General features: G+C 36.6%; 1 protein-coding gene across 1 annotated transcript in view; it reads right to left on the bottom strand.

The window, feature by feature from the left end:
• Positions 1-4878: 4878 nt before the first annotated feature.
• KCTD8 (potassium channel tetramerization domain containing 8) overlaps positions 4879-13964 on the bottom strand; it is a 95256-nt gene continuing 86170 nt past the window's right edge. Inside the window, exon 2 of the mRNA XM_027892576.1 lies at positions 4879-6196. Within this exon, the coding sequence (XP_027748377.1) occupies positions 5736-6196 (461 nt within the window). The 3' untranslated portion in view covers positions 4879-5735. The remainder of the gene's footprint in view (positions 6197-13964) is intronic.

The raw sequence follows: 13964 nt of genomic DNA, 5'->3' as shown, positions 1-13964 counted from the left end.
TTCTACATTTCCTCTTCCTGTATATAAAGAAACATAAAGTAACCTTGTGAAGAAACAGAGAAATTTTAAAAGGCAATGCAACATAGAGACATGGATATTTCCACTATCTCCATCTGGTTTACTATTGTTTTTCACAATTCCTTTTCCTTATCTGAGGAAAAGAGATGGTCCAGTAAGAAGAGGAGGAGTCCTTAGGGTAGGAAAAAATTCTTAAATCCTTTTATCTTATATTCATTGCTAACTGCATTGAGTCAATTTGTGCTTTTCCCAGATGTGTCTTACACAACCTAATGCCTGAAGCTGAGGATTGCCAGGGTGCCAGGCTCCAAACAGATGGGTGCACAGTAAGGGCTGAGTTTCTCTTCTGGGCACCATTTGTGCTCTGTTTCCTCAGCACCCCATTTCATGCTGTCACGAGCCCAGTTTCAAAGAAGGAAAGGTAAAGCAGGAGACATTGCCACCTTCTGCTGGGGACCTAAACATAAGAATGTTGGGATTTGGTCTCACTCTACAGCTGTTTTCTGTGCAAATGGTGATGATACAGCAGAATAAAATGACAATCTCAGTTCAGATAATAATGCAGACTGTTCTGAAGGCAAGTACTCACAGAAGCATGCCACAAGTCATATATCCACATGAATACTGTGTGAAGAGTGGCTCTCACAGCTCTTACCTGCACCAGTCTCATGCAGTCCAGCATCACTAACTTTGAACTGGGATTTCCAATTTCATGCAGTACCAACATACAGCAGGTATACGTGGCCAACTGGATGCTGACAGCATCAGCGGTTCATTAATCAGTGAATAATGTCTCTGTGGCTTGCTTCACTGGGTGGCTGGTCAGTGCTAAAGGGTTCTAACACCTGACATTCCTACAGAGAACATAAGCTGTAGTGCAATGTGACTTTGCCTTCCAGCTTGTGCTTTATGGCATCTTCTCATCAGCAGTGCTGAAGTTATTCAAACCATCAACACTGGCAGTGTGTCCAGCTTTCCCTGTCATTTTACGGTGTGGTAGAGTCTCTTCTGAATATGTGTCTTCAAGCAAGGAATGGATAAGCTCTTAAATAAAAGTGATTGCATGAATGTCCATGGTAACAATGGAAAAGAGAAGGGTAGAATGAAAAATATGAAGCAGGCTGAAAATCACTTCTACGTAACAGAACCTGCAAAAGAAGAAACTACTTGCTGGCCTGTAATATCTGAGCTGAAGTAATGTGTGAATGCTGTTTTTATAGTGAGCCGTATCAGTGGTGCAATCCTGCAAAAACCTGAAGGTTTGATAATTTCTGAGCATTCCAAAGATAGTGGTCCAGGACATGAGTCAGCTGTTACCCCCTTGTTACCAAGTATACTAAATTGGGTTTTCCACCTCCAGTAGGAAGTATACTTTCGAATACCATTACTTGAACATAGACAGCATTAGCAAGTCAAATGATTCTGCATAAGTTTGTTTTTTTTTTTTAAGGAGGCCACAAAATTATGTTTTTTATACAATTTGGGTTTTTTTTAATTAATTTAAAGGAATCAGAGTGAATTCTAAAATTCAATTTCAGAGTTAATTTCAATTATTCTAAGACTTCTAAATTCGTTAGGAGAAGAAGGGCTCACAAATAATATTTCATCAATAGACTAATTCAGCATGTGATTCTGATCTTTGTTCACACATTTTAAAGGTGTAAACATCGTTGTAAGGCAAAACTGTATCTCTATTCCCCATCTGTTCAGTTAGAACAATAAGTGTATTAAAATTGGTGTGCATATGAGCTTAACTGGAAGACTACTTGTGAGGGAAGATTTGTTTTATTTTTATCAGTCCCAAATCTTTAAACATAATCTAGAATACAGTATTCTATATTTCTGAATATATTAAGATTTAAACTCAGCTGAAAAATATAAAGGGAAATGTATTCCATGTTAAACTCCCAATAAGACCATAATTTAAGGGATTGTGTTGATTTTGAAAAAAATTCTATAAAAGAATTAAACTTTTTATAAGCATTGCTTTATAAGAATTCCTTCCAGGAATAGGCTTCATTTACACGTTATATTACTCCTTAGAATTTTTTATTTAATTTTAAAATAAATTTTATCCAAGCAATTATCACTTATAATTTATTATAATCATAATGAATAAAAACTACCTGGTCTTTATTGACACTAAATCAAAAGGGGAAAAAGGAGGACCCTGGGAACTAGAGACCTGTCAGCCTCACCTCTGTGCCTGGCAATATCATGGAACAGATCCTCCTAGAAATTATGCTAAAGCACATGCAGGACAGGGAGGTGACAGGAGACAGCCAGCATGGCTTCACCAAGGGAAAGTCCTGCCTGACCAACCTAGTGGCCTTCTATGATGGACCAGGTTGAAAAATCGAAAAGGGAAGAGCAATAGATCTATCTGTACTTCTGTAAGGCCTTCGACACAGTCCCCAAAACATTCTTCCCTCTAAATTGGACAGATACAGATTTGACAATAAGAAAATATAAAATTATACGATTTCAAATAGGGCCTGTTGTGATATGAAAAGTGACAATGGCTTTTAAGTAATAAAGTAGATTCAGACTATATATGATGAAGAGAGTTTTTATTATGAGGGTAGTTAAAGACACTGGAACAGGTCTCTGAGCACCCTGATCTATGTGAAGATGTCTGAGATCATTGCAGGAGGATTGGACAAGATGACCTTTAAAAGGTCCCTTGCAATCCAAACCATTTTATGATTCTAATTGAAGACTGGATTTGGACTTTTTTTGGAAAAACATTATGTTTTAATATCATCAGCTTCAAAGGGAGTGGAATTTTAGTGTACTGACCACCTCCACGTAAGTCCTATAAAAGGCGCAGGTTTCCATGGTAGATCATACCTGTGCGTTACAAAGTGAGTAACTGGAAAGAAGAGAAAAAGAAGACTGAAATGCAAAAAGAAAAAGCAGCTATCAGAGAAAAATAAGAAGAATGTAAGACAATGGGAAGCAATCAACCCCCCATGTGCTTCTACTACACAATTCATTTATAACACCTGGGAACTTCCTACCAACCATAGCTATCTAAATGCCCACAAGCTCCCCTGTTTCACCAAATGTCTCATCTTATATTCTCATTAATTATCTGAAAACTGTAGATTAATAACTACATGGGCAGGATTGGAGCTGTAACTGGGTGAACTGGATGAAAAGTGTAATGGGAATTAGAGAATATGACTGAAGGATTCACGTGAGCTGTTGTTTTCTCCCTTCTCTCTCCAACTACAACACATCCCAATTTTTCACTCTGAAAGAAAGTGTACCTCCCCAATTCCAAAACATAAACACTTTGTCTTAAGATGCTGGTGTGGTTGCTAAGTAACAGCAATGTCATTCATCTGCCACATCACTTACATGCCTCATGAACACATGGAAAGTGATTATGAAAAATATTACAGTACCCATATATTAAAATATGTATTAAGATAATACTTCTCACGAGTGAACTAAAAATGGTCTGAGAAACTTTAGGTAGTATGATAAAAGAAAAAAAAAGCTTATAAAAACATTTATATAGTGTCAAGTTAAAATCAATAGACAGGTCAAACAATCACCTAAGCATACAACGGGCTGTTACTGCCTGGAGTACTAACTAGGAATGGAAGACAAATCTCCAGACTCAACAGCAAAGTTTAATGGGAAGGTTCAAGATGCTGTCTGCATCCAAAAGGTATAACCCCAGACAGAAAGAAAACTCTCTGTAATAGTCTAACCCTATACTAAGCAAAACCACAATTGTACCCACTGGAGGTAAGTCATGGTTAAATAACAGGAAATTTCATCAGGTAAAGATTAAGAAGTAAAATATTAGAAAAGAGAAATTAAATGCTAAATTTGTCTAAGAATCAGTAAACTTTCAAAAGAAAGAATGGGTCCTTTGGACCAGAGAGAAGCAAGCAAGGAACATGAGGGCAGAGCTGAGAAGCTCTGATTTCACACTGGACTGCATCAGTTCAGACTAAACTTACCCCATTTACAGTCTTTCAGGTTTTAAAATGTTGTCAGAAGATGCTGAAGCCAACTGATTAACTGAATAGGAGAACAGATAGTTTAAGAAGAGAAAGACTGAATGAAGTTGCTAAGCTAAGTTTTCTCAAAGTGGCCTCTTAGAGGACTGAAAAGTAATACAGGTAAGAGGAATAACCCTGGAAATTATAATTCAAGATGTCCTTTTTACTTTAGCTAAATGAGTTAAAATTATCATAGGATATAAAACATCTCTTCTGACACAACTGTGCAGTTTCTGCTACAGAACAAGTATGGGGATGAACATTTCTAAATGTGTACATGTACTTTTGTGTGCTCACAGTAATAATTTCAAGTCTGTAAGAACTCAGTAGCTCTCTTGCAAACTTCAGTGGTCCTTACCCATGTCAGCCAAGGATGTCCAAACCACAGTTGTCCTCTTGGTGTTCTTGTAATGAGAAAGGTATTTATTTTCCTGTATCATGGCTGAGATAACAGGTTTGTCACAGAGTTGACTATTCACAGAAACTTTTCATTTGTCAATGTACCAAACTCTGCTGTGATATTTTAAATCTTCTATTTCTAAGCTGACTTCTTGTGAACTTGTCAAATTGGAACTGCTTTCCTCTCTGTCAGTAAAACTCCTCAGTTTTTCAGTTCAGTCCCTGCTGCTTCTCAGTTTAACTCTCTTCCTCTTGGAGAATCTCTACGGTGGTTCCAATTAAACGACACTATCCTAAATATTTTTCCCCTCACCTGAAATGATTTTTTGTTTTGTTTTGCTTTTTTTTTTTTAGCAGAGTATTTATGGCACACTAAAGAGAAAGTAACAATTTACTTGATTCTACTTTTAAAAGAGAGAAGAGATAACAATAGCCAAAAAAATCTACCAGATGGTTCTTTTAATAAATACATTAAAGTCTCTTTTATTTTTCTCCATTTTTAGCGACTAACATAACAAAAACTTTCAGACCATCAAACCAGTTTTCACAATCTGCCATAAATTTGCATTTCACAGAAATAATCCTGACAAGCACTAATAGATGAACGTTATTGGTGCAATAATAAAACAATATAAGGCATATTTACACCATCCTTACATACAGAACACTGTACACACAAAAAAATCACAGGTCCAGAACAAAGTAAATTCAATCCCTTAAACGTTTTACGTTTATAGGCTTGGTATCAAACAAATAGTTCTCCAAGCAACAGACAACCTCTTGTTCTTGTGTGATTTATTTGTAACATTGTGCTCATGCAAAATAGGTATTTGCTTTATTGCATTAACATTGAGAGAATGTTGGGAATCAGTTCCAAAATCTGTTCAATTGAATTTTAAACCCTGTTTCTCTTCATCCTTAGCAAGTCTGAGTCATCTTTATAGGTGACATAAAATGAGGTGTTAACTGATGATTGAGACTTTTATGTGGTAAGTTCCAAAACAATAATGAAGCCCAACTGACTACAGTTAGAAAACCATCTTCCTTGACCATGCACTTTTTTCTTTGCTATTATGAAGTGGTTTAGGTGAGATGCCTCTTGCATTTTTTAAGTTTCTATCTTTTTATATATAGTTTTAAAGAAAAACATGTACTATCAAACATCCACTGTTCACAGAAAGAAATAAGCAGCAGGAATAGCTCTGGTGGCAGAGTTGGCCAGAAGGAGGACATCAGTAAGTTAGCGGCAACGTAATAAACATCAAATGCCCCAGAGATGCATCATGAAAGAGTTGATTACTATAACCCATATTTCTGTAAGAGTTCGGATTGCCAGGGACGTTTGCGTTCTGGAAAGTAATCTGGAATGTGGATTTTTTTAAAATCTTGAATACATTTTCTCATTTCTTCCTCAACACTCAGCTTCTCACACACCTTCTTTTTGGAAAGATTTGTCTCTCTGGACTTGCTAATGAGAGTTTGAAAGAGTTCACTGTTCCTGCGTTTGTCTGGCGGTGGCATCCACTGTACTGGGGCCTTCTTAGATGGACGATCCAAAGTCAGAGTATTTGGCTGGTGGGCTGTGGATGGTTGAGTGCTGGTGGCATTTTCTTGCGGGGTGCTGGCTTCCGAGTGGCTGTCACAGCTCGAAGTGGACAACTCATTACAGGAAGTCCCACTTTCACTGCCCTTGTCCAAGACTTTGTCATGCTTTCTTTCTTCATGGTCTTGTTTTGGGGAAATGGTTCGCTGTGGGGGCCCTAATACAAGGCAGGAGAGAAAAAGTATTAAGCAAGCACTGGTTTACAGAGAAAACAGATAATATACCATTCAGAAAAGTGTGATTCAGAGTCTTGGCTGGCATAAATTGGTGGCATTTCCTTGTAGGCGAAAGAACTATACCCAACTAATACACAAGTCGAAGGTCTGGTCCTCAAAATTCTCACTCCTAAAAATGTTTACAGCAAGAACAACTTCACTCCCTGCCTAAGAATCCAGGTAATGAAGCGTGCATAATGCTCATGGATTAGTTGCAGCGGAAATCCTTGCTGGCAAGTTTAAATGAGCTAGTTTGCTATTATACTGCAAGAATTTTATTATGATAAATTAGATATTAGGGAGATACCGCTACAAAATTTGCAAGGTCTTCACTTGCATAAAAATATTCCAAGGGCTTAGATTTATTTTTTTTTGGAAGCTAAAAATTTACCTTCCTTGAACAGTATACTGATACTATTCTCTCCAGATGTCAACTCTGCAGAAGCCCTGGATGGAAAAAGGAGTATTAAACCCTGAATAACAGAATGATCATTCACTCTTGACAGTCTTTAGGCTTTTTTTTTTTTTTTTTATCCTATAGTGATTTCACCACGCTTCTTCCTGTCAGTTGTTATCCCAGATGTGCCTTGGTGCAAGCTCAGAATTCAGCCATACACCTCTTACTGCACAAGCTGGCAGGGAAAAGGAGGTTATGAAGTTATGGGTACAGAGGCACTCTGCCATGGCTGAGGAAAAGGCCCATCAGCCTCTTGGCAGGCACTGCTAGGCACTTCACACGCCTGAAAATCAAATCTAGGCTGTTATTCTCTCCATATACAATTTTTGCTTTGAAATCTTCAGCAAAATATGAATGTGAAAATTGGGTGGTAGCCACTAAATCTGTGCAAGCAATTTCATTTTTGAAGCCTTATTTTAACACTCCAGCTGTGAAGTGAAATTATGCTATGCTGACATCACATAAACGTCACAATCTAAATTAGGACACTACCTTGAGCTGACAGAAATATCTACAGATTTCAAGAGGTATTGGATCAGACCAAAGGGAAACATTTCAAAGATGTTTAAACATCTAAATGAACATGTAGAGTGGGGCTTCATGGCAGTTGTGTGCTTGCTACAAATCCTGAAAGTGTCCAAATAGGTTAGGTATCTAAATATCTTAAGAAAACGAGATTACCCAGACACTACCAGCATCAGTTAGCTAGACCAAAACTCAGGGTATGACAGCTCTACCTTAAGTCACTGGGATGGAACTGGGAGGAGATTTTTGATTCACTTAGTATTTTGTTCAGAATTACAAATTAGAAACACAATTACAATTATAAAGAATGAAGAAGCAGTGTGAACACTCCAGTGTCTTTTTGACAGTGTACTTCTATGATTCAAAGGAATCTAAGAAGATCGAAATATTTTATGAGCCACAGGGGAAAACAAGACAAAGCAAAACACAAAGGAAAATAAAGAATAATCTAACAACAGCAGCACTGAACCACCTGCTTTTCTTTTGTTTTAGTCAGCTTCCCAGGATGCCATGTCATGTTTCTGTAGTCCATCTAGAGAAACCCACGAATAACCAAGAGCCAATGAGAGGTAACAATCCATCAGGACTTGTGTACATTATGCAGAGTGAAAAACACAAGTGGTTTTCTACTTCATTATATTCAACCCAAATATTTAACACGGCTGCAGCAATTTCCCTCCTCTTTCCCTTCCAGCAATATGTTCACCTTCTTAAATAGATGTACATGACTTCCTTCTATTGTTGTATCTGGCATTTCATACCTCAAACTATTTTATGAATATGCTAAATTGACAGTCAGCTGGCATTGTGGAACTACTCTGGCTTTGCAGCATGCAATTATAGAAGTGAGTAGTTAATCAGACAGTGATTTCAGTATTGTCACTCTGATTTTCCGTAACAAGATTAACATCAATATCTAATCTAGTTTACAATCTTGGCTTTTTCAAATATAACAACACACTCTGTGACTAAGGAACTAAAGTTTTCTGTTAATAATATTCTGTAGTCTTCAACTCTCTTTCCTGTTTATTTTTTTTCCTATAACTTCATACATCAAGATGTTATTTCTTGTTGGTCTCATTACACCTAGTTCTTTATTGGTATTCCTTGCTTCTCATGGGCTAAAACCTGCAATGTACTATGGATGAATTTCAAAAAAGCATTGAAATACACCTTCAAGAATATAAAAAAAATCCATTTTCTACTATAAGATTATTCAGCAGTGTGACAATAGGCAGGCATTTAAATGCTTTTTTGGATCACAGCCCTGAGGTTCAGTACCTTACATCACTGAGCTCTGTATGCTTCACTGAATTTCCTAAATTCAGAATTACTTTAATCCAAACACAAGTTTCTCCCACACATCTCCTTTTAAAAATTAACAAATCCTCCCTCACAAAGAATTCTTTATATGCCTCTGCCCTGCTTTCTCAGTAGCGTGTTATTAACAGAAGTAACAGTTCTGCTAGAGGGGAGGTTTTTCTCACAATATTTTCTGCCTGCTGAAACCCAAAAGAATTTTTAAATACATAAGAAGGAATCGTCAAACGATTTGTTTAATTTTCAACATCAGGGATTATCAGATAAATTTAGCTACATTTCTAATTCAGAAAACAGCTTTTAATTGCCCTCTATGCTGCCACACTCTCCTCTGTACCTCCTCAGCCATTTCAGAATAACACTAGAGATATTCAAACAGTTCAGTCTACCTGAAACAACTCATTTTCCAGGAGTGCAGAATAGTTCTTAAAAGCACAGAGAAAGTACATTTGCTCCACTGTGCGCATAGGTTGGAGAAGACTTTTTAGATCAAGTCTAACTAATAATCTGACACTGCCAAGTCCACATATAACACTAAAAAAATCACTGATTTACAACCTGTCTCTTCCACTCCTGCCCCTTCTGGGATCTCCCACATGCTGCTGGTTCCTCATCTTAGATGCTGGAATTGAGTCACTGTATCTTATTTCTCTCCAGTTCATTCTCCTCTACAAAGATATGTCCAATTGCTCTCTCTACTGCGCAGTTCTTCAAAACCCAGGTAGCACTTCTCCTCCAGGCAGTTCCAGTAGACATTAATCTTCTCAGTTCTTTTTGCTTTAATGTTCTTAAATGGCTACATCTGTCTTAGAAAGTTAGAAAGTGAACTGGCCCTTTACCTGGGCTTACTAACCGCCTCTACTATAAGGAAAGTCGCTCTACTGAAATCTGCTCTGACTGGGTAAAAGGTAATTCCTGCAAGGGGAGATCGTGACCACCAACTCAAGGCCCACAGACCCCAGAAACCCACCAACTCAAAAGAAGAGAAAGACTGAGCATGTGGACTAATTAGCATTAGAAGTGAGGGAATCAATTAACCAACAGAATAAGAGAACTGTGTAGCCAATGAGCATTAATTCCTTTATTTAGTAAAATGTATAAATAGTGGAAAGTTTTGAATGACCTCAGGACCCCTCCACCAAGAAAACTAGGGTGAAGAAGGACCAATACGACGTAGCTGGATCCATGGATAGTGACTATCTTCTGCTTGATATCTCTCACCCCCTCCTCCACTCCTCCATTTTCTATTTTTTTCTCTCTTCCTCACATTCATTGTTATATAAAATCTGCGTTATTGACTTCAGCATATGGATTTGTTGTACAGCTTAGAGAACAGAAGGTTCCAGGGACACCTTATTGCAGCCCTTCAGTACCTAAAAGGGGCCTAAAAGGAAGATGGGGAGAGGCTTTTTAGTAGGACCTGCTGTGATAGAGCAAGGAATAACGATTTTATATTCAAAGAGGGTAAATTTAGACTAGATATGGGGAAGAAAGATTTTGCAATGAGGGTGGTGAAGCACTGGAACAGTTTGCCCAGAGAGGTGGTGGAAACTCCATCCCTGGAAACATTCAAGGTCAGGCGGGATGGGGCTCTAAGCAACCTGACCTAGCTGAAGATGTCCTTGCTCATTGCAGAGTGGAGTTGGACTAGATGGCCTTTAAAGATCCCCTTAAACCCAAACTGATTCTCTCCTCTCTCAAGTTCTAATGCCCAGTTTCTTCTATGCACAGTGTCAGCTGCATGAACTAACTTCCTCACTCAGCTACTCAGCCCTACAGTGTCTCAAAAATAATTTCTTTGTTTATAATTCAGTTTATTTTTACTGCAGAATATAAAAGAAGTTGTGAACATATGCATAGATTGCTGTGATTAGCTATTTTAGTAACTACTGTGTTGACATGAAGAATAGAAAATCTTAGCTCTGGAGTGCCACAGTTATAGCTGGATGCAAGACATGTAGATAAGAGTTGAAGCTAATATAAAAACAGTCATCTGGAAAAAAACCCCATAACCAACACTTTATATGTGTTTAATATGCACTACCTCAATCAAGAAGAATAGAATCTGTTAGAGATGCTATCCTTCACTGTTGTTTCAGAATACACGCATGAAAAAAGTGAACTGAGTTTTATCAATCTCCTTGCCAGCACTATAAAATAAAGCCAGTTTGTTGATTTAAAAAAAACCTAAACAAATTAAAAAGATCAAACCAACAAACCCAAAATCTTGAGTCTTTTTATGATGTAAGTTTAGTGAAAACAACATTCTTGCTGGTATTTTATCTTCATAATTTCCTGTTTCTTAAAATGTACTGAAAAAACTCAAAGCCCAGCCTTACTAGATACAGCCTATTGAATTAATGAAATAATCCAATTAATTATATCAGTTCTTTTGAACTGATACAGCTATACACAAAACTAATTATTGCATGAGCAAAAAATTTTTAGCAAATACTTTATGAGAACTTGAACAAACATCTTCAAAAAGATATTTTGTCTTTCAAGAACACCTTCAAAAATTGCAGCAAAATTGTTAATAAAATTATGATGTAAAATACTGAAACACTAAAAAAATCTTATGTTTCTAACTGATTTCTTCAAAAACGAAAACAGGAGGGCAGGGTTTTAAACTGACTGATTTTACTGGATGGCTCAGAAACATAATAGCAATGAGAACAAGGGTTATTTTTATTTGTACCTGCAGAAGAAATGATCTCTAATCTAACAATATTACTTGCGGTTTGAGTCCTAATTTTTGCACGCTTGAAAACATTTACATTATGTGATTTTCACATGATTTTGCATGAAATGTAATTTTCCCCACATTGTTTTGCATAGTGAAAAGTCCTTATTTTTATAGGCTACAGAGGACCTTTAGTCTGGGACACAAATAAGTTAAACACCTGAATGAGCTTCTCCTCTACCTGCATGATATTATATACAGAGTGAATATAAAATGAAATCTTTTGTGTTGTATGATTTAATCTTAAGAATCTAAGTAAAATTAACTATAATTAAGATACAATCATAGAAAAAAACCCTAATCAAATATTACATTATGATGGACTTATCCATCTAATATATCTAGGGTTTTTATTACCTTCCACCATGACTGGAAGTATTACACAAAACTGAATGCTTAGAGAGAAGTCACCTGTGAAATCTGATGACAAGTTATGGCTACTGTGGGAGCACTTTCATTACCAGAAGTCTGAGTACTTAATATCACACTTCAGTAGTAAATGATTACCTTTTATGTCTAATTTCACTTTAAATTTATTTATAAAAAAGATTATTTTTAAAAGCTATAAAAGGATAGCTCTAAACCCCTGACACTTTCAGTGGCATAAAAATGGTATTTTAGAAGAAAATCCTGTTCTTAGAGCTCAGCTCAACATATGAATTCAATACCTGAGACCAGCAAAGGATTCAGCTTGCCTCTTACCACTAGAGTTGTAGGTTAAAACTGTAGCTTTAGGGCTGGCACTTCCTGGCCACTGTACTCTGTCCTATTTAATGCACCACAAAATCAGGCTAAATCCATTGCTTGGATGTAGCAGTGAGAGTTTATGTGAGTTTAACTTCCATACAGCTTGTCACAGAAACTTCGCTATTAATTTTAGGTATTGCAATTTACATCTAACTTAGTTCTGAGGGGGTGGAAGTAGGAGGGGAGACGGAAGGCCATGTCCCACTAAATGTCTATTTTGAGGCTAATATGGAGGCCTATACATGAATTAAGTAGCATGCAGTTCTCATTCCTATGCCCATGGATGAATTTTATCCATTATGAACATTCCAAACAAACAATACTAATAACTAAGTATATAGTGTGAGAAATATCTAAGTGCTCTTGACAAGCTCTGCACTTATGGGGAAAACTGAAGAGTTCAGCATAGACATTTTATGTGGTCTAAAATTTTGTGTGGGAGTCCTTATGCTGTGCGGCTTCAAATCGCTTCAAGTAAAAATATATTCAGTTTCCAATTTGGGTCTCATCTGGCACAAAATTTCAAACCACTTTTTGAATTAAAAGGCCTGATCCGAAGAATGCTTAGTGTATAATAGTGAAGTATTTTTCAGAAAGGAGGATTGAAATTCAGCCTTTCCTATTTTCTTCCTCCTTTGAGATGAGTGATGAATTGCTATGGATAGCCAAATGCTCACACTTTCATGTTCTTTGCTCCAACTGAGGCTTGGGTTTAGTCACTGCAAAGCAGAATAGCTTAAAAAAAAAAAAAGAGAAGAATGTCCCTTTCACTTTCGATTACTTCAGGGTAAAATATTCATTTGGAAGAAGCAAGTTAACTTCCCTGAGGCACAAGAGAGAATTAGTATCTGTGAGGCTTTGATTTATTACTGTGCTAAGTCCTGAACTCTTGGGTAAAAGGCTAGCACTGTTGACGTATCAACTTCAGTGCTTTGAACAGAACCTGAATTTTACATGATTTAAGAAAGCCAAGCAAGTTGGCTTGCAAATGAGACTGCCGCAAAGAGACTTGTGAATCTCAGAAGGGCTTCCCTGACATGAAGAATAACAGTTAGGTTACTCACATTTCATCAAAACAGTTTTGTAAACTATGCCCTATGCTCTGGTAAAACAGGACACGTAAATTGGTTTGGCTTCACTATTAAGCTGATTCTGAGCTGCGAGTCTGGGTCCAAAACTGCATTCATTTAAAAAAAAAAATTTAAGACTTAAATGTTGACCACGTTTAAGTCAAAAGTCACACTCTGTGACCTTAAGTTCCACAAAATTAATTAAAAAATAAAGCCTGTTCATTCTAGTGTGAATGCAAAAAATGATCTTAGAAGTAAAGCAATTTAATGCTGAAAACAGAAAGGGTGAAAAAATACAGTCTCTTCTTAAAGGGAAAAAAAAGGAAGATAGAATGACTTCTATAACTTTACAGTACTTTACTCAAAAAGCATATTTTTATTGGCATCCCTAGACAATTCATTTTTAGATGAAGCCAAGCAAAATTACTGCAAATAATACTTTAGCCCCCAAATATTTGAATGAGAACATATTAATTCCATGTTCTAAAGAAAACTTCACCATATACTTAAAAATCAAGTTTGTTAGAATATAGAACATATAATAATAAGGTGTTCAATGAGTCATGGAGATAAACTAAAGAAATTATGAGATTTTTTTTTTTAAATCATGGAGATAGAGACGAAGGCAAAGTACATTCTTTGATTATTTGGAAATGTTTTACTACATTTAGAATTTCATAGGACATGCAAATTTTCCCATAATATTTCCTCTCTTCTACTGCCAAACCCATCCCACATGCTTTGATTCCATCACAAAATTTCAAAGTCTGAACTGTACACTGAAGTTATCTTGGTAATGTTTCATAATATTAAGACTTCCAGGAGAGTTTATTTGCTATTTCATGGAC

The sequence above is a fragment of the Empidonax traillii genome, unplaced genomic scaffold (assembly GCF_003031625.1).
Source record: "Empidonax traillii isolate 1590-97213 ecotype Southwest subspecies unplaced genomic scaffold, ASM303162v1 scaffold359:size565994, whole genome shotgun sequence".
NCBI classification, from domain to species: Eukaryota; Metazoa; Chordata; class Aves; order Passeriformes; family Tyrannidae; genus Empidonax; species Empidonax traillii.
Note: the sequence above shows the minus strand (reverse complement) of the source record. Positions and strands in the feature narration are given on the sequence as shown.